The sequence below is a fragment of the Ambystoma mexicanum genome, chromosome 13, assembly GCF_040938575.1.
Source record: "Ambystoma mexicanum isolate Mex_15411 chromosome 13, UKY_AmexF1_1, whole genome shotgun sequence".
NCBI classification, from domain to species: Eukaryota; Metazoa; Chordata; class Amphibia; order Caudata; family Ambystomatidae; genus Ambystoma; species Ambystoma mexicanum.
Genome location: NC_090938.1, coordinates 557,674,314 through 557,695,209, shown reverse-complemented (window position 1 = coordinate 557,695,209; position 20,896 = coordinate 557,674,314). Strand labels below are relative to the sequence as shown.

General features: G+C 49.2%; 1 protein-coding gene across 2 annotated transcripts in view; it reads left to right on the top strand.

Moving 5' to 3' along the window:
* The first annotated feature begins 3,790 nt into the window (after positions 1 to 3,790).
* Positions 3,791 to 20,896, top strand: part of TMEM92 (transmembrane protein 92) — a 33,019-nt gene continuing 15,913 nt past the window's right edge. For both annotated transcript variants that reach the window (XM_069634355.1, XM_069634356.1), the window contains exons 1-3: positions 3,791 to 4,201; positions 19,128 to 19,153; positions 20,395 to 20,469. In XM_069634355.1, the coding sequence (XP_069490456.1) occupies positions 4,109 to 4,201; positions 19,128 to 19,153; positions 20,395 to 20,469 (194 nt within the window). In that variant the 5' untranslated portion in view covers positions 3,791 to 4,108. The remainder of the gene's footprint in view (positions 4,202 to 19,127; positions 19,154 to 20,394; positions 20,470 to 20,896) is intronic.

Sequence of the window (20,896 nt, the reverse complement as noted above, 5' to 3'; positions counted from 1 at the left end):
CTGCTTCATTATCAAGGTCAACAGTTTGGGCTTTTCTGTGGGCAGAAATATTCCTGTATGCAGATATGTTCCACATTACCCGTTTTATATATTCCGATTTTCCAAAAAGGATCCCAATAAAATGATTGCCGTGTTCTACTAAGATATGTGAAACTTTACTTTTTAACTACAAGGGAAAAAATGAGAAAAGCGAAGACCTGTGATTGGGGGCTGGGTTCTACGATGCTGCAGCGCCTGGAAGTCAAGTGGTGGGAGGAGTCCCTGGAGTAGCAAGTTTTATTTCACCAGAAGCTGCTTCCGGGTAGCTTTAATGAACCCATTACCTTTCAAACAGAGGCACTTTTTCAAGCAGAAGTTGAGATTTTAACTCAAATGTGCAATTAATCTAGGTACAGTTCTGCTGAATGGGCGCAATTCAGCCATTGCCATTCAGAGGCCTTTGTTTTCAGGTAGAAAGGACTGTATCACCAGGGCCACCCAATAGAAACAAAGCTTGCAAATAAGAGAGACTGCCCAAAAGTGCCCAGCTAGAGAGGCTGGGTAAACATACAAGGCACCGCGTCCCTCCTGAAATGCCAAAGGTATACCATTTGCTTTGCCTCATAGAGGTGTCGCTAAAGTGACCCTTACGACCAAAAAAGGCCGATGCGTTTAGAAGAAAATGCAGCATACAGGAGTGGGCGGGGACAGGAAGTAGGATCAGGCACCAAAGAAGAAGCAGACCAGGCTCATCTGCAAATCACAATGCGTGATGCTTCACGACAGTTGCTTTATGTTGTGCCTCCAGCAAGTGCGAGCAACTTGGAAAATCAGATTGTGCATTTTAGTGCACATTGGGTTAGTAGCCTTAATTGGGTTAAAACTACCAACGGCACTGTGCACCGAGTCATGAAAATGTACCACACTGGTATGTCGGGCCGGGCTCGCCTGCCAGACATGGCCCCACTGCCCTGCTTGACACATGGGTAAGTTCCTAAGGGAATACTGCAAATATGATACCTCCAAACAGCACTGGCATTGAATCAAGCAAATGGTTAATTGCCTCTTATTCCCCACTGCACTGGGATATATGAATGACTCCAACTAATATATATCATGGATCTGCAGTCTTTGGCTCGCCAGATGTTTTGGATCACTACTCACATCAGCACCAGCCAGCATAGACAACAGCAAGGGATCATGGGAGTCGTGGTCCAAAACGTCAAGAGAGCTACAGGTTGCAGACCCCTGATACATATCAACAGAGTGATACCTTAGTTAGGCTAACAAAGTCATTTATTTGGAAGATTTCATAATCTTCAGAAAACTTCATCAGGCATAGGAATAATGAAGTGCTTGGAAAAATTGGGCAATTTAAGAATTCACCTCTGGGATGCCTTGTCTGCTTGTGTAACTTTTTTAGTTTGGTGCTACTAGGTGGCGTTCTAGCGCTATCTCAAAGCCAAAAACAATTGCATTTGAGTATGGATAGGGAGAAATGGCAGATGAGGAGGTAAACAAAGCTTTTAGGTGTTGTTTGGTTACTTGCTCACCCACTGACTGCCTGTAGCCATGCTAATCCCTCTGGCCATTCCCACCCTTTTCCTGCCCCTCCGTGCCCAAAACACTGACTCATGCGAACTCTTTAAGCTTGCTTTAACAAGCCTTACCAACAATTTTCCACCCAAAGTGCACGCCAGTGTTGTTTTCAAAGCAGTCTTCTAAGAGTTAATTTCTTAAATGCAGTTGTAAACACGCTACTGGTGTAATAAACATGTCTTAACCAGGTCTGGCTTCAGCCACTCGCAGTGAATCCCTATTAAAAAAAAAAGCATTGGCAAAGCCAACTTGACTTTGCCAGGCACTGCTATTACGCTATTACTGCAGGGGTGTTGCTAGGTCTGCAAAAGATCAGGGGCTAATGTCGAGACTGGCAGGACTCAGGGCTAGCTAGCCTTTTGGTTGTCCTGAGCTTCTATCCGGGGCTACAACCAAAAGACCCGGGGCTATAGCCCCCTCAGCCCCCTTAGCAAAGCCTCTGGCTATTAGATAGCCAGGTACCCGCATCATTTTGCAGCTGCTATGATCAATGGCCTGTTAATACCACTATGGCAGTTCCTGGAAATGGCCTTGCCCATGCCTACACAAGAGCCCAAACTATTGGCATTGATTCCTTCACACAGAGCCTTACTCTTCAGAGCTTACCTCCACCCATTCCAGTCTGGCAGATAGGGGCTTGCAAACCGTATGCAAGCAGGCAAGCAAAAGAAACACTGCTGGGAAGAATTGTCGTCCGGCCTAGTATGATAGTCCATGTCTGTTCCTCTCCTTGCACCCCACCCTCTGCCCACCTCATCCTTTTGATCACTCCCCTTGCACTATCTGAAATGTCGTCAGGCCAAGTACGATAGTTTAATTTGCCCATTCTAAATGTCTCAAGGCCTTGAAGAATGTTATTGTATCTTCCCTTGCTCCCTTCCCTGCCTTGAAGCGCTTTGAAACACAGTGTGTGTAGGCGCTATACAAATAAACTATCAATATCATGAAGGGATGGGGTAGTGCCAGTCTGACCAAGGTCTTTAGCAATCTAGGTTGTTATTGCACACGATCAAATAATACGTGAAAAAGCACCACTGGGTTATAACAAAAGTTCATATTTACAAACACTTGCATTACAGCACAGGAATCTGCAGCCATCACTATGCCCCAAAACATGTGCCACTCGTTGTGCTCAACCTCAGATGGGTGAGAGTATCAGTCAACCTGGCCTGCAGGTTGCATACGAATACAATAACCTAAAGAGCTATCTTGTATTTAGACTGAAAATGGGGAAACCCTCTGGGATTATACCTGGTGGGAGGGGAGTGATTTAGTGGAGGCAGGAGTAATGCAGTCAGAGATAAAATAACAGGGCATTTTTATAAAGAAGTCTTAAATTATGCACAAATCCCATGATAAACCGACCTGACAAGATATACAGTTATATAATCTGTTGAAAAAAAGGAGAATACTTTATTTTCCACATTTTGAACGGAAGCCTACAGTCACTGGCATGCATAGTTATTGTGACACCTGAGGGTCTGGGCGTTACTAACAAATGCAATACATAAATAAATACCTATATAGATAGTTGATTTAGCTGCATAACATATAACCTGGATTTAAATGTTCCAACAAGATTTACACAGTGAAAGAAAAGGACCAATGATCATCTGAATTAAGTCATTATTTCAAACCTTATGCACCCTCCCACTTCTAATAACCCACCCTGTGCTCCTCTTAAGGGGCATTGGGCATGCTTGCAGCTGTTTCTCCAGAGAGCTCCTGCCAGTTGCAATGTATTCTGCGTAAATATAAAACAAAGACAGCCCGTAGCAGAGCCCTCGCTCAGTTCAGGCGTCCATCTCTGGGTACCGGGAACAGCTGATCAATGTGAGTGCAGCGTGTGGCCATGGCATGCCTCTTCATTGCCCGGATTTGGACAATATTCGCGGTTTTCGAATCCAGGGAAATCCGGTCGAATCCCGACACTGCTTAATTGACTTTGTGATGACCCGGGCTGAGATGAGCAGGTTTCCGAAGGTTATATGTTTTTCACTGTCAGGAATCGAGCAGCTGGTGGCTAAATAATACGTTACGTGTATCCTACTCAATTGTGTTTATTTCATGTGTGTCAGTACCATAAAAGTCCGAGCGATGCTCCCTTTGAGGATTTGAACCTGTGATCCGTAGGTTACGGACATCTGCAGTAGGCGCCTCAACCAACCGAGCTGGCCTGCCCGTTTAAGGACCAACTCACCTGAGGATCAGTGGCCTGGCTGTGCTAGTGTACCTTTAACAGCAAGAGCCCCAACGCCTCCCCGCACCTTCAGCCTCGCTCGCCATGAGTCTGACCTCACTCTCTAGCCCCGCCTCCCCTTCCTTTGTGTGAGTCACTTTCTTTGTGTAATGAGGCGACGTGAGGAGGGGGAGCTGCTGTGGAACTTGGCTGGCGTGTTGGGAGGCGAGGCTGCTGGGCCAGCCTTCCTCCCGCCGGGTGTAGTTAAGAGCGGGGTGAGCGCGCACCCACCGACAGAGCAGACTCTGGAGTGGAGGGGAGAGGAGAGGGCAGACTTCCTTCCGTCTGAGGATGACGATGCTTCTTCACCTGGGAGCTTCCCGCTCGGCGCCAAACCTCCACACGAAACTTCTGCTGGTGGCCGCCTTCGGCAGCTACCCGACGGTAAAAGGCGCCTGCCAGAACTGGTTACCTCCCACCGACTCGCCGAGCACACGGCCATGTGTGAACTCGCAGTCATTCGCAGGCTTTCTTTCATTTCTCACCAGCCTTCTAGACGGTACTCTCGCAGATCCACTGCTCCAAAAATATCACGCAACCACCAAGTCCCGACTTAAGTCGCTCCCAATCTCACTGTCACCATTACAACTAGTAATCACTCACAAAAGCAGCGTCACTCGTGAACTCCACTTCTCTCAAATGTATTCTCGACACTGCCTCTCTCCTGCCACTCTCCCCACAACCATCTTTCTCGCCAACCCGCTGCAACTAGACTGGCACTGCTTTCATTCCTGGCCCACTACTAGACTGGCACTGCTTTCGTACCTGGCACTGCTTTTCGCACCTGGCCCACGCTGCTAGACTTGCACTGCTTTTGGTACCTGGCCCACGCTGCTAGACTTGCACTGCTTTTCGCACCTGGCCCACGCTGCTAGACTTGCACTGCTTGTGGTACCTGGCCCACGCTGTTAGACTTGCACTGCTTTTGGCACCTGGCCCACGCTGCTAGACTTGCACTGCTTTTGGTACCTGGCCCACGCTGCTAGACTTGCACTGCTTTTGGTACCTGGCCCACGCTGCTAGACTTGCACTGCTTTTCGCACCTGGCCCACGCTGCTAGACTTGCACTGCTTTTCGCACCTGGCCCACGCTGCTAGACTTGCACTGCTTGTGGTACCTGGCCCACGCTGCTAGACTTGCACTGCTTTTCGCACCTGGCCCACGCTGCTAGACTTGCACTGCTTTTCGCACCTGGCCCACACTGATAGGACCCCCCCTACCCATCCACTATCAAACTCCCTCACCCAACACACTTACCCTACCAACAGAGGGCCCAATTCTCACGTGGGTGTTAAGTACCGAAAAGGTCTTAAAAGGCGTTAACAACCTTTTCAGTACTCAAGACCTATTCTGAAGGTGGCACATTCTTCCGAGGTTGGTATGAATGATGAATGCGCCACTTTTGGAATATATGTGGTGGTTGCTGGGATGGGTGTGAAAGCAACCGCCACATTCGTAACCTGCCATTTAAGACGGGTATTCTTGTGGTACTCTCTCACTTTTTAATGTGCGTTAAAGTGGGGCACATATCGAGTACCATTTTGGTGCCAGTATTGTGGACGAGTGCCACGGCAGCCAGTTGCAATGCAGGTCGGTGGCCAAAGATTAATGGGTGGGGTGGGGTGGGGTGGGGGGATGGGTGAATAATTTGTAATGTAATTGTGAATATTGGCCTACAGCGAACACACTGCATGGGAATAAGGAATGCCGTTATTTAAGGTGTTCTCTCAGCAGCACTTTCGTAAATTAACGATTATGTCCTTATTTAAGGAAAGTGCTGGCGAGAATTTCCACTGCGCCGGTTGTCGCCAGAAACGGGCGCAATGAAGGCGGTGCACTGGCATGCACTACGAGGATGCCCAGCCAGGACCACTTGAGAATACTGGTGGAACCTGGGTGCCCGGATTTGGCGCGGTGATTCGTGCTCTTCAGCACACTCGCTGTGCCAACCTCCGAATCGGGCCCAACTGTACTCGTAACGCCCTTTCCTCCACATGACTTCCCTGGCAAGTTCTCCATGTAAAATGGATGCAATAAAAAGGCCCACAGTGTCCTCGAGGCAGAAACACTTGTGTATAGGCGTGTTATAAATGCCTTTTCATATATGTAAACCTATGCATGTTATTTTGCTCTGGCTGCCACAGGTTTTTTTTTTCTCTAGTAACGATGTAAAGTCCGCGGTGGTCCTGTTCCTGGATGCGCTGCTTGAAAGCACGTATTCATCTGTTCTGCGTGCTATTGTGTGCAGTCTGTGCACGGATCGCAAGCTCTGATTTCGGCCCTCCCTCTCCGCCATAGACATCGGGCGGCATCTCCGCCTGTTTGCGATTTTGCTGCATGCTGGGCTGCTGTGCTTTCATTGGCATCCCTGTGCTTTTTCCACCCATGCATTACAGATTTTTTAGAAATCCATCAGGAAGCCTTCTGCCCTGCATAGGGAGGCTCACTCTTCTGCCGTTCCCTACATGCAGTGTAGGGAACATTTGAAATTACCCCTCTGTCGCCTAACTCTTACCCTCAACAACACTATTCACCACCCTCAGCTGGATGAAGGCGTATGCTAGGTATTCATGCCTAACTTGCACGTAAGGTTCTGATTTTAGGGAACAACATTGCTGGGAGCTATTGCTGGGAGCTGTTTTTTTTTTCCTAGTGTGTGACTCTTGTGTGTCTTGGAAGGGGCATTGGGCTCACCTGGCTTGCATCTTGTGGGGAAGTTAGATTGTGTGTGTGTGTGCCAGCTCCTGAGTACCACGTGACATCGGACGCCAAGGAGGTGTGTTGGCTCCTGCAGGTGACTGAGCAGTCCAAATGGCTAGGTACGCAATGATGCTTCAGAGCAAGCCCCACCCCCTCCGCATGGGGCGCCGTCAGAAGATGGCGGACTCGTGTATTTTATTTTTATTTTGTATAGCGCACCTAGCCCGGAGGCATCTGGGTGCTTTTTGCCTAAAATGGAGGGTTACATTGGTTGCTTGCATAGGTATTGGGTTACAGAAGTTGCTTGCATAGGCTACAGACATTAGTTATGTTAATTGTATTGTTTAAAGCCCAGGCCTAGCTCGAGAGCAGGTGCGGGCTGAACCAGGTTACGGCTGGCATCTTTTCTCAGTAGTGTGAGTTGCGTCATCGGTCCATGGTCTCTTTCTCTGCGGTGTGAGCCTTTTAGGCTGGGCAGTAGGATTTGCTTCTGGTGCATCCTGCAGTGGTGGAAATGCCAGCCGTCCTGCACTGGCTTACTGGCTACCCAGGTAAACGGAAGCCGCAGCCTCTTGGAACCCCCCTCTTTGTTTGTGGTGCTTTCTTGCCCCCCCCCCCCCCGCCCCTTCCCACACGCATCTTGTTTTTCATCAACACTCGGCACTGCTTAGCCATTGTATTTTCCTGTGAGGTGGCTTTGGGAGTTGTTTAATCCACATGTTGGTTTAATCTTGTGCATACAAGGTACAGTGGGTTGTGCTAGTCACGGTGGAGGGGGGGGTCAGTGTTTATATAACTTTGAGACTTGTTTCAACCACATGTCTGTGTGTGTGTAAAGTGTGTTGTGCGTTGTAGCAGTTTATATTATTGTCAATGTGCCCCTGGGTTCTTTGGGAGTTGTTTAAACCGCATGGTGTGGTGTCATCTTGTCGATACCGGGTACAGTGGGCTGTGCTAGTCACGGTGGGGGGAGGGAGGGCAGTGTTTATATAACTTTGAGACTTGTTTAAACCACATGTCGGTGTATGTGTAAAGTGTGTTGTAGCAGTGTTTATATTATTAATGTGCCCCTGGGTTTTTGGAAGTTTTTACCACATGTTGGTGGTGTAGTCTTGTTTATGCAGGGTACAGTGCGTTGTAGTAGTCACGGTGGCAGTGTTTACAGTATGTGCCCCTGGCCTAGTAGAAAGTTTCGCTTGTGTATCTGATTTCTAGTTCCTAGGTGTGGTTCACGGCTTGGTGTGCGCGGGGTGAGGTCCATTCGGTACCCACCAGGAGCGTGGGGGCGGGCTCCATCGGCACTGCTCTTCTTTGTGCTACGTGCAATACGCTGTTCACCTCGTGTTGATTATTGCCTCGCTGGCGTGGCTATTGCGTCGCTGTTGAATGCGGCGGAATTGACTTCCAAGGCCAACCTGTCGCGAGTGAATCGCAACCCAGCTGGGCTGTAACCCCCGCGCAGGCTTGGGCGCGGCGCTCTTCAAGGGTGCGGGTGGCGCTGTGCTACAGATCTCCGCATTAATTGGCCCATTCGCTCACAAATTCCCTTTAGCAGTCCCTCCAATCTCGCGCACGTTCACGCAAAAGTCACTGATGCGCACAAAAATATGCCACCACCACAAAAAAGCGCGCTGCCCGGCCGCGCACATGGCAATTACAGCGGAGCCATAGGTTTGCCAGATGGCATAGGTCCCCATGGACACTTTTGTACCAAGTAGATTATTTTTTTTTTGTTTAAACTCACTTTTTTTTTTTTTTAACCCACACTTTTTTTTTTGGGTGCGTGTTTTTTCGTCGTTTTGTTCACTGCTGTGATGACCCCGCTACATAAGGACGACTCTTTCTGGCCCGAAAGGCGCCTCGTTGAACTTTGGCAAGGGTGGGAGGGGGGCAGAGGAGAAGTAGGGGCCGGGCGGACCAGCAATGGCATCTCCGCTCCTGCACAGGGAGGCCAAGGGTTGTCCAACAGACCAGATGATCCCAGTGCTGGCTTCCTCTTTCCTGCCGGGGGCAGAGCAGTGTCCGGGCGAAACCAGAACCAGCGGCAACACTACTCGGCCCTCAGCCCATCCGGTCTGGTGCCTCGGAGGCGCATGCCAAGCTTCTGATGATTGTAGTCTGGGATCGAGTTTACACCCGTGGCCGGGTTGTCCCCAGAGTTGGTGTGTTTCATAGCAGTGACAGTCCACACTGGGCCATCTGTCAGTCTACCCGGGTAGATGAACCATATTAACCTTCACTTCCTGTGTTTTCCCGCGTCTTCTCGGAGGACACGTCATTGCCTACGAGGGGTTTACCCCATAAACCCCCACTGCCCTTTCTACAAGGCCACTGTTTTGTATCCCACCCAACATGTTGGACTTCCGGCTGCCCTCCGCATTTACTTCCAGGGCCTCCCAGAAGTCTTGTACTGCTGAGCGGCACTTTTCTAAACGTCTGTGTTTCCAGAGGAATGCAGCATGTATTAAGCACTCTGCTGTGCAGGGAAGAGACTGCAGGGCCAGCACTCTGTGTTGTAGGCCCACCTTCCTTCCTTCCGGAAGGAACAAACCGATTTCAGCCCCCCTCACCCACGCCCCTTCAACTGCGAAAATGCCCAGCCTTCAACAGACCCCTTCATTGATTATGCAGTTGCATGGGCGGGGGCTAATTTGCCTTCGGATCCGTTTGGCAACACTGCTAAGAGAAGGGACCTCCAAAGACTCCCACGCTCGGTGTGAACCACGGGTTTCTTTTGCGCGTGACAATGAACCCCACATAGCGGGGAGATCCCCACCTCCTTTGTTCTGTACAATAAACAATGCAGTGACTACACAGACAACTTTTAAAGTTTGGAAAACACAAGGTCACAGTTTATTAGGGGCAAGACAATTTGGGACGGTCCCAGCCACATTACAAACAGTCAGATACGGGTGACACTGTCACCTCTTTAGCCACTGGCCAAACTGACAAACTGCTGGTTACTTCCAGCTACACTGGTACACCAGTGGGACACTCGGGCACTGACCAGGAGATTGTTGGCCTATCGCCCTAAGGAAGGGAGCTGCTGGAACAAAGACTGACGGACAGCAGCTCCCGCCCTTATAAGTGTCCCCGAGAGACCTGACCGGAAGCCAGGTGTCCCCGGGGACGCCCCTTCCGCCTCCCTGAAGGGAGTGGGGGGAGGAAGAAGAGAGGCATGACCCTCACCCGGAAGGGGGTGGCCAGAGGGGACAGCCCGCTATGTAGGCTGTCTCTCTAGCGCCCCCTGCGGGGGCCGGTCAGCCTCTGTCTCGGTGCAACTCGGCTATTCTACCGGCCCTTTTGGTTTGTGAAACTTTCTCTCAAGTTTACTGACTCGCTCATTCACTGAACTGTTGCCTCCCAAACTAGGCAACAAAACGACTGATGATTAGAGTAGTAAGTTTCATCACGGACAAAACACAGAATATTTTTAAATTTTTATTATTTGTAATTTTTTGGGGGGATCCTCCCAACCCCTCCTTTTTTTTTTTTTTTTTATTTTTTAAATTTTTTTTACCTCTTACCCAACTACCCTTTTTTCTGTTATTGTCCGCTCTGAAATGTACCACTCTGTTTTTGTTTGCATAAAATGATTGGATACCGAAAACAACAGTGTTGTGTTCTGATTGGTGTGCATTGTATACATGTTGCTTGCATGTTATTTCAGAGCACCACTGGGCCAAGGCAGTGCAAAATCGTCAAAAAATGGGGTCCTCCGGGGAAGGGAGGCGCCTGCTGCCGTTGGGTTTGGTGTACGCCCTCTAATCGCTCTCTTAAGGGTCTTGCTGAATGAGTTTGTGGTTTTGCTCTTTATTCCGGGGACAGGGCTAAATCCTTCCACTCCTGATGGTGGTTCCTGTGACCCATCCTTCTTGGAACCTGGGAGCCGCTGAGTGAGTGGGGGGACGCCTGTCTGTAGGTAACTTTCTGGCTGCTGCCCAGGAGGAGATGGTTGTCTCCTTGTAGCACTCATGACCTTCCATTGAACTTTAGTAGCTACTGGGACCCGGGACTTTCTCTTGCAGTTATTGTGACATGCACGCTTGCCTCCTTTCCTTGGACGTCAATCGTGCCACACTATTCTGCGAGTGGTATCTGGTAGCGAGCACACTTGGCTTCCTGGTGCATGCTTATGTTAATATGCTCTTAATTTCACCAACTCATCACCGTAGCTGTATCGGAGCACCTTAAGCTGTGCGTTGAGTGGCATCCTGTGCCCCTGCCAGGGGTATGCAGACCTTGCTTTGCTAAATAAGCGAGAGGAAGACCAGGGTGTAAGTAGATTGTACATGTACAAACACAGACGGGGAGGTGGAAATGCAGCCGGGTTTTGTGATGTCATGGGTGTGTGCCAATCTAGTGTGGTGAACCTTGCTTCTGCAAAAGGGAGGAGGTGGACACGTCCCAAATGTTTGGATAATAGATTTGCATCAATATGTCATGTGTCGTTCAAACTGGACCACTTGATGGCCCTGGGCGAGGACATATCGATGGTGGTTTGTTCGAAAAGCAGTTGGAATTTTGGCCAATGGAAGCTGCGCCTCTGAGCCGTCTGGTGGGTTGAAGGACGGGTTGTGATCAGTTTGGATCCTTGCTTCTGGAATCACGGCTGGGGCCGGTACCATATAATGGCATCGTTTGTAAATGGGTGGCGACTGAAAACAGATCTGTCAAGAGCACCACTGTTGTGCTGCCATTAAAGATGTACTCGCTGGTACTGCGTTTGTGAAAGGCAGCTTTGGTTTCTTTTCTCCACCCCACCTGCCCCATACCACCCAATGCGTCCACGAGCCGGGTATTGTCTGTGTACATCTGCTCCTCCCCACGTATGCTCCAAGGTGGCTGCATGGACACCCGTTATGCATTGCTTGATTTCTGTAATGCAATGTCAGTCCAGGCTGCTCAGCACTTCGAGGGCAGAGTAATGACGTCCAATCACCTTACAAATTCCATGCGACATCTTTCACCACCTGCTCTTGAAGATTCTGCTTTAGTTTTTACCGTTTTCTATGCAATTGTGGTTCCTAAAGGTATCTGCTACCCAAATCTACATTTCTCAAGCTATTGGCAAATTGCCTAATCCTGGAGTCTGTTTTGGAGTCGACAGGCTTGCAATCTCAACTGTTTATATTTAATTATTATTATGACTTTGTGGATATTAGTTATTTTACGTTAAAAAAAACATGTTTTAGGTGGGTTGCAAGTGTACCAGATGCTCAGATCACCATTTCTCTTGTCTGTGGGTCCATTTTGGAGCAAATCTACTGGTTTCGATCTCATTGTCTCCACTATGGGCCTAAACGTTGACCTGAATTCCTCTCAATTCTCGCCTACTTGGAAATACTGCACCGCACAAAGCGCTCAATGTCGGTGATTTTGTGTAATAAACAAACATCATTCTAGTGATCAGACAATGTTCTGACAGTGGCCAGATAACTTTGGTCTCTCTCCACCTCCCCATATTTATCCTCCCTCCCCCAATTTTTGTAGGTTTAGCTCAATGGTGTAAAAAGCGTGGGTTGTCCAGTAAAAGGTATTTTTTTTTTCCTTCTCCAGAAGCTATCTGGGTTCCTAACTATGCAACTGCAGCTTTTGGGATAAAGGGGGGTTCGAAACAATCAGATTATTTCCTGAGGAGCCCACAAGCACCAAGAGGCACTGCAGTCTCCACCTCTCCTGTTCTCCCCCCTCCCCCCAAGGCCATCTGTTTCCAGACAAGTCCAATCTATGAAAGTGTCTGCCAAGCAGGTGATCCCCTGCTCTTCCAGATCTATTGGCCGATTTCTGTAATCACTCTTTCGCCACTGGATCTTTCCCCTCTCTCCTCAAGCACTCCCTTGTGCACCCACTCCTAAAAAAGCCATCTGCCGATCCTACCTTTCCGGGAAACTATCGCCCGATTGGGCAAACCCATGGAAAAGCTGGCCATTTCCCATCTTACACTCCACACTGAATCTTTTGGTAGACACCATGACCAACAGTCTCGCTTCAGAGCAGCCAGAGGCACGGAAACTGCTCTCCTGAACGCCCGTGACAATCTGCTTTCTAATCTTGATTCCAGCTCACCCTCTGCTCTCTTCCTCCTTGGCCTTTCCTCTTCTTTTTGATACGGTCAATCACACCATTTTGACGAGAACCTGGGCATCACAGATCGGGCCCTGGAGTGGCTTACCTCCTTCCTCCTGGACTGACCCTCCCAGGTCTAATTTGTGTCTGTTCTCTCCACTACCTTTTTCTCCACATGTGATGTCCCCCACGGGTCTATCCTCTCACCCTGGCTCTTTAATATCTATCTGGCCCCTTTGGGTCACTTGGTCTCCACCTTCTCGTGTAACTTTCAGTGTTATGTGGATGACAATTGGCACTCTTTCTGGCTTCCCTCAGCCTCCCCTCCTTCCCAGCTCATTCCTAACTGTCTATCTGCGATTTAGGATTGGTGCACTTCCAATGATCTCTGCCTTAATGCCAGTAAGACTGAGATACTGCTCCCACATTCCCTCTTACTCTGACCACTCTCCTTGGACCCTCTACCTTCCACTTCGTGTGAGGCAAAAAAACTCAACAAAACACATCTCCTTCTCTCCCAACAATCCGGATGTTACCAAGAAGTCCCACTTCCTGCTGCACCTCTTCAGAGGTATTCTACCTTTTCTCACCTTTCTCCAGAAGCTCATTATCTCCAGAGCCCTGGTTCTCTCCAGGCCAGACTACTGCAACAGCCTGTCTCCTAATCTGCCAAACGCTACTCTTTGCCACTTGCAACTAATCCAGAACAGGACTGCAAGACATATCCTTGGCCTCAATCCCAGGGACGGCATCTCCCCAGCCCTGAAGTTTCTCCACTGGCTCCCGGTGGCTGCAAGGATAAAGTTCAAGACCCTCTGCATCGTCCATAAGGCTCTCTGGGGCTGTACCCCTCACTCTATCCAACTCTCTCTGCCTAAATACCTACCTACTAGAGCCCTTTGCTCAGCTACCTCCTAACGTTTTGAGGGTCAGACGCTTCGCCAAGCAGAGAATGGGGCAGGGGTAGATCTCTCCCTCCCTGCCCCCTCAGACTTGAGCCAGACCATCCTTTTCTCCTCTGCCTTCTCTCTCTTGGTTCCTTGGTGGACCGACTGGTTGCTTGCTACCCTCCGTCTCACCGGTTACCAGGCTACTCCATAACCAGTCCTCCTTGCACTGCCTTCTGGCCTATGGCGCACTTGCACACTGTAACCTCTACAACCCCCTGCCTCCTGCACTTACCCAGAGCCACGCTGCCCTGGTTGATCTTACTCTGAGCCATGCTGCCCGTATTACACCCCCCCCACCCCCTCCTTTCCCCCCTGCACTTCTCATTGTCGCACTTGCACGATCTGAATGTCGGATTGTTAATCTTGCCTCCCCTCCCTTGTGGCGCCTTGAAACACTTGTGTACTGGCGCATTGTAATTTACCCACTCTGCACACCTTCCTAGGAATCCCTATATTTGTGCTGGCATGACTCTGATTGCTTGGCAGCAGCTTCAGTGCTGTATTCTGAGCAAGGGTCCTACATACTGAAAGCCCCCTAACATACACACGTGCGTTCATGGTTACCCTAATACAGCTGCTTTAAAAATGACTGACTGTGGCCACTCCAGGGTAATGAGCCCTTGGGTGCGCTGGTTCTTCCATGGTTTGCCTGGGGCCCCTCCCTCTCCTCTTTACTGTAACCTAAAGTGATCCATAAGCAACTAGCATTTCCTAAGCATATGTGGTGGCAGTCCTGTAAAAAAACATAGCCCCCCCTTTACACAAACCCCAAGCTGCGCAGCCACTGCCCTCTCAATCTTTAATCGGAGGGGGGGCGTCCACTATTCCCTTCCACTGCACCATTCCAGTTTGTGGCCATGCAGTTCTGACAACTTGAGGGATGGACCACATGCCCAATTACTCTTCTGTGTCTCCACCTCCTTCACCTTGCAAAATCCACTAAATGCCCATCGTATCTGACAGATGGTTGGGCACCCCCGATTTACCGCTGGGGTTCCTTGGTTTATGGTTGCAAAATCCACTAAATGCCCATCGTATCTGATAGATGGTTGGGCACCCCCGATGTACTGCTGGGGTTCCTTGGTTTATGGTAACACCTGATGTGCAGACAAGCCTACACGCGTCAAGGGTACACTTGAGCACACCTTCAGGTCATCACACAACAGCTTGCTGTCTCATTCCATCACTTTCTCCAAGTACTAGCAGCTACCCTCCCCCATCCCCCTCCACAGGTTTACACTTACTTTGCAAAAGCATGAAGAAGTTTCCCTTCCCTGGTCAGCATTATGCTTTCATTGCTCTACATTGACTCCGGAGGTGCTGGAATCAAAAACGCCATGCTTGCCCGTCACATGACCCAATGCATAATTTGTAACACAATGACCAATTGCAATGTCTGTAACAGTATGATGATCTGTAGTATTCATAATGTATCAACGTCCGCCACTATGCCTGTACCTCTGTAACTAAGTTTTTTGCAAGTAACCGCGCCTCAATGCCATTGGGCTGCTTGCGCGCTATATAAATATAAATAAATAAAAAATCCTTTTCCCACCTATTTAGATCCTTTCTCCCCCTTTAGCTTCCCTGGCTCTCCTTTCCTATACTCGCAGACCAAGTTCTGGATGTCTCTGAGGGCACAATGCGCCACTCTCTGTGCAAGCCTCTGCACTGCCATATCATTATTGTGGTAACTGTTGGCAGCAGGAAAAAACATCAAATGCTGTTGAATAAATGGAGAGTGGAGCCTATGTCGACCCCTCTCCACAGTAAGAGGGGTTTCCTCACCAGCCGTATGGACCTTCACATGCTATGCATGTCCTGCACGCAATGATTGCAGCAAATGCTATGCTTTCCCATGGCTATCATCTGCTATACCAGTGTCGCATAGAGATTTTCTATGTAATTATGTGCACCCCCGTTTGGTGTGGAGGCCCGTGTGTGTGGAGCTTCTCTGCAGGTGTGGAAGCCCGTGTGTGCGGTGCTTCTCTGCAGGTGTGGAGGCCCGTGTGTGTGGAGCTTCTCTGCAGGTGTGGAAGCCCGTGTGTGCGGTGCTTCTCTGCAGGTGTGGAGGCCCGTGTGTGTGGAGCTTCTCTGCAGGTGTGGAAGCCCGTGTGTGCGGTGCTTCTCTGCAGGTGTGGAGGCCCGTGTGTGTGGAGCTTCTCTGCAGGCGTGGAGGGCCGTGTGTGCGGAGCTTCTCTGCAAAACACCCCCGTTTGGTGTGGAGGCCCGCGTGTGCGGAGCTTCTCTGCAAAACACCCCCGTTTGGTGTGGAGGCCCGTGTGTGCGGAGCTTCTCTGCAAAACACCCCCGTTTGGTGTGGAGGCCCGTGTGTGCGGAGCTTCTCTCCGAAATCCATTTGGAAAGGCAAAGTGTGGGGACGCGTTATTGGTCTCACCTTCCCTCCACACACGGGTGGGATGGACTGTGATGGCATTCAGTGTGAATGAATATTAATGATGGAGATTACGGGCAAGTACCCGCTCGCTTGCAATTCTGGACAGGGGGAGAGGATGTAATATAGGATATCATTTATATCAGAGAAATAATTAAGGCAGGATTTTTTTTTTCTCCCGATCTTCTAATGCTTCCTCCATTACATAGTCGCAAACATGACAACTGGTAGGAAAAGATGGAATTGAGGGCAAGAAAAAAAAATGGCAAGATGCAAGAATACATCGTAAAGAGGCAAAGAAAAGGATGAAGACCAACAAAAATAGAGTACAAAAAAAAAAAACACTGGAAAGGCACAACTGGACGACAAAAGCCAGGATTGGTTGGTTATTTCACACGGACATGGGACAACTTAAGGTCCTGTCCTATGCGTTGTACTGTTTAGAGATTACTCGCAAGAACCTGTGGGATCAAGTGACCTGTTTGTAGTCAGTTTGGCCTGGGCATGCATCGTGAAATGCTCAACCTACACAACGTTTGCAGTTCCACAAAACAAATGAACATGTTTTGTGACTGTCCAAGAAGCAGTCATGATGCACCCTCGTCTGTCAGGAACAGGTCAGCTGAAGTCCATGTAGGCAGATGGCACCCTGGTAGGCTGGCCAACTGTCCCGTAATTTGCGGGATTGTCCTGCAATTGGGGACTGTGTCCCGCAGTTTGCAGAGTGGCTCTGCAGGATGCAGGTTTTCCCGACTTGCTATGTTCGAGCACAATTTGTGCAAGTGAGGAGTCCCAATTAGGCATGCTGGCGGCTGGGGCTGGCCGCTGCAGGGCGCTGTCTCACAGACTAGCTGCCGCGGAGGGGGTCAGATACATACATTTCCTGTGAATGGAAATAACAGTGGCTGGCAAGTGGCCGCTAATTTGTGAATAAGAGTCCTATTGCATTGCATTGCATTGCACCCATGTCGGCAGCTGCGGGTGCATGCGTTGATTCTGCCCGGTGAACTACGCTGACACGTCATCACCACCTTGTGTCCCGCAAAAGGATCTCACAAAGTTGGCCACCCTACACCCTAGCCAGGGCGGCCGCCCGGCAATCCTGGCCTTTGGCCCCCTTCATGTTGAATGCTCTTCTAAGCTAGGCTGGCCATCAATGCACAGTGACGTGCAAGAATGGCCGGTTTAGTGAACAGGACTTCTCTGCATATTTTTGAGTAACCAGAGAGAGGTTGCGAGTGGTTTGCAGCACCAGCCTTGGAATGTTCAGACTTGAAGGAATATCTATCGCCACCAGAGTGGTCCCCCGTGCTCTGGCGGATCTAACAGGAAAGAAGGTAGGGTGGGTTAGTGGGGCTCGGCAGGAAAGAGCACGAGAACTGTGATATGCTGCCGGCAGCACCAGTTCGGTTTGCGCCGTTTTTGTTGGTAGCCACCGTGTGCTGCTGTGCGATGTGTGGTTTGTGGTGTAGTTATTTTGCACGCAGAAGAGACTTTAGCTAAGCCAATTAAGTTAATAAAAAAGAGGGCTGGGCATATATAAATCTCTAGAGACCGCATGTGTATGCATTCTGAAAGGAACTTTTCATTTTTTCCTTTCATGCAGTTACTAAATAGTTCAGGGGGTCATTTGAAGGCGGGGGTAAATCACACACATTACTGCATCCAGGGGCCAGATGCTTTTATTGGGTTACTGCTTGGGGAGAAAGAGTCCAGGGAGTCTTTGGTTCCACGACCTTTTCCCACGCCGGACAGTAAAGCAAGTGGGACTGGAAGCCGCCATCTTCCCGCAGGACTTGCAACGTTCCAATAAATCGCCATGCCGGTTAACCGTCGGCAGACTCGTGGGTCTACCAGCCCTTCCGCATTCGAGAAGAGCAGACCCACGGTAGGGAAACTGTGCCGCTTTTATGCCCCCACCTCGTTTAGGTTATCAATCCAAAATGGCGCAGCGTGTCTCCTCCCCTTTTTTATGATTGCTGTCATTAAGCACCTGATGTAAAATTGGCATGCCAGTCGGGCAATCCGTTTTTAGTTTTGGCTTTTGGGAGGCGCTAAAGTAAAAACGATTGCATTAGAGTACAGCTAGTGAGAAATGGCATATGAGGAGGGACTCGCAGCTGGCATGTGTTTAGTTATTTACCAACCCATCTACGGCCATGCTAATCCCTATGGCTATTCCCAACCAGTTCTTGCCCCTCTCAAAACATCCTGGGATGTCTTTGAACTAGCTTTACCCAGCCTTACCATCAAACTGCCCCACAAGTGCCTTTCGGTGTTTTTTTTGTTGTTGTTTTTTTTTCTTCTTCTTCAAAGCAGTCTTCTGAGATGTAATTGAAGCTGTAAATTAATCTACTGTAATAAAAATGTCTTAGCCAAGTCTGCCGCAAGCCCACTCGTTTTTTAAACACTATGGGCCCGATTCATGGAATATTTGCCCGGCTAAAAGTAACTTTGCATGCACAAAGTATATATTTTTTTCCGTGCATAGTAATTTTGAACAGCAAAAATGACTATACGCGACTTTGCTCGGACTTTGCAATGCAAAAATACACTTTGCACGGTTCCATGAATCGGGGTTTGTGTCTGCATTGCAAATTCAACCTGGAAAATATTCCATGAATTGGGCCCTGTGCGTGTCTTCACTGAAGTCCTGTTTAAAAACAGTTTTGGCTTGTGTATTAGTATTATGCCTTTTGTCAGGCACTGCTATTATATGCCAAGCGACTTGCACCCTTTTGCAGCTGCTGCCATTGATGACCAGTTAATGGCACTACGCATTGTGTAGGCATGGCAAATGAATTTCCCACGCCTACACAAAAGCCAGAACTGTTGGCATTGCCAATGCTTGTTGATATTCTCCCAAAATTATAATTTCAGGCTTGTGCTCTTGTACGCACACTCCAAAAATCAATCTCTTGCCCTATGTGGACGTTTATGCACTGCAAGCCCACCCAGTGGAAGACCCTAGCTAAACAACTGGTGGTGATTACCTCCATGTTTAAAGAAATGCATGAATTGTGACGGTGACTCCACCGCTCGGCTGCAACTCGACTCTCGCTTTGCTATAAATCAATCTGGCAGCGCTTCACTTACTCACATGTATGTTGTAGAAGGAAAGACATGCAGAAGGTTACTTGTGTGAGCTGTTTAGGGGAGAGTAACGTGATTAACGGACCTCTCTTTCTCTTTGCAGGTGGCTTTACACTGTGGAATATTTGAGTAAGTTCATCATATATTTCTACTTCCTCTGGTCTCTTTATAGTGATGTCCCCTCGGTGGCCCAAAAAATCCTGGCCTGCGACCTTCCCATTGAAGAGTCATGGAGAAGCTTGCGGGGATACGACAGGAAGGTGCGCGTGCGGAGCGCCTCGCTGAACTGGCGAGACACGCTCACACGCCAGGGGTGGAGATGAGATCAGAGGAGGTTACATAGTGAAAGGCAGAAGGCAGTGCTAGTGAGATCTGTAGATGGAACTGGTCAGAGGGAGATCTGGAGATGATTGTAAAGCAGGCATCTGCAGCTTTCCAGATGGTCTGGACTCTGGTTCCCAAGATCCCTCACTGTTAACTATGCTGGCTAGGGTTGATGGTGGTTGTAGTCCAAAACCTCTAGGGGGGGAAATGTTGCAGACCCCTATTGTAGAAAAAGAGATTAGAGGAAGGTTTATAGCGGGGAGGGAGATTGTGTGTAGCAATGAGGGGAACATATGAGGAGAGAAATGGGGAGGGTTGAGATCCCACCTGGGGTCTGGGTAGGGGTTAAGGGGATTCGTCAAGTTTGAAGATGAGCCGTACAATGTGGGTTTTAATTTGTCCCTGATTCAGGATGGTGTGTGCGAGAAGCCTTGGGGCCGCCCAAGCCAAATGTACGCTACTGCTTGAGGAGTCATCAAAGCTTGCAGCACATTTCCACCGCCCCCTCTGTGGCTTCAGGGGAGGAGACAAACATTTGTCATTTTTACTCCCAGTGCCGTCTCCCAACTGTAGTATTCCAACCCGCCTGTATCCCCTTTTTGTGGTCTTTTGTGTGTGTGTATTTCTCTTTAGTACACTCTGCCCAGGTTCTAATCCTTTCTGCAGTGTCTAGTTCCCATGAAAGTCCTCATCCATAACCCATCCTGACCAGTGTTGCTACATTCCTGAAATGCTGTCCTTCTGTTTGCTGCACCATCATGTCCACCTGCAGGTGTCATTGAAGTGTTTGCTGGGGTTTGATCTTCTAATGCCCTCCCTGTGAGGGTGTTACCCTCCCATATTGTTCACCCTCTGTCTACAACCCCCTTTAGAAGACGAGATTGAATTTTATTAGCCATTCTGGGACTTTAGACTTTCATTGCCCGGCTTTTATCTTTGCATGTGTTCGCCCTCACTAGCACCCATTGCCTAAGCAGACTCTTCCACGTGTCTGTCCTCCAGACTGCTGGCTGTCTGTGACCTGGTCTCTCTTCTTTGCTCCACAGGTGCACAGGGGATTATTGCTGCAATGGACAGTGCTGTATAAGGGACAAGATCTACCTGGACAACAGCTGGTATGGGTAAGTTTTGTGTGTGTGTGTCAGTCATTCCTTGCCTGTGTGTGTCAGTGTCAGTCATTCCTTGCCTGTGTGTGTGTGTGTGTGTGTGTCTCATTCCTTGCCTGTAAACTAAGCTCAATCCTGTTTATCGATGGACATTGTCTACCTTACCTTCCTGCACTCAAGCCAAACTGGTAGTGTATCTTGATTGGTTGGGAAACCCAGCAAAGACTTCTTGGGCCATGATCTGTTGCTTCCAGCTAGAGTTGAGCTTTAGAAATCTCATAACCGATGATGCACTGCAATATGTCCGAGCCCACTCTTCCTGTTGAGAATATGGCTGCTTGAAATATTCCTATTCCACCACCCTCAAGATGCAGTGAAGTTTGCCTGGGATTTAAGCCTCCTACACCAGGAATATGGCACCACATGAATACCAGCTCTGATG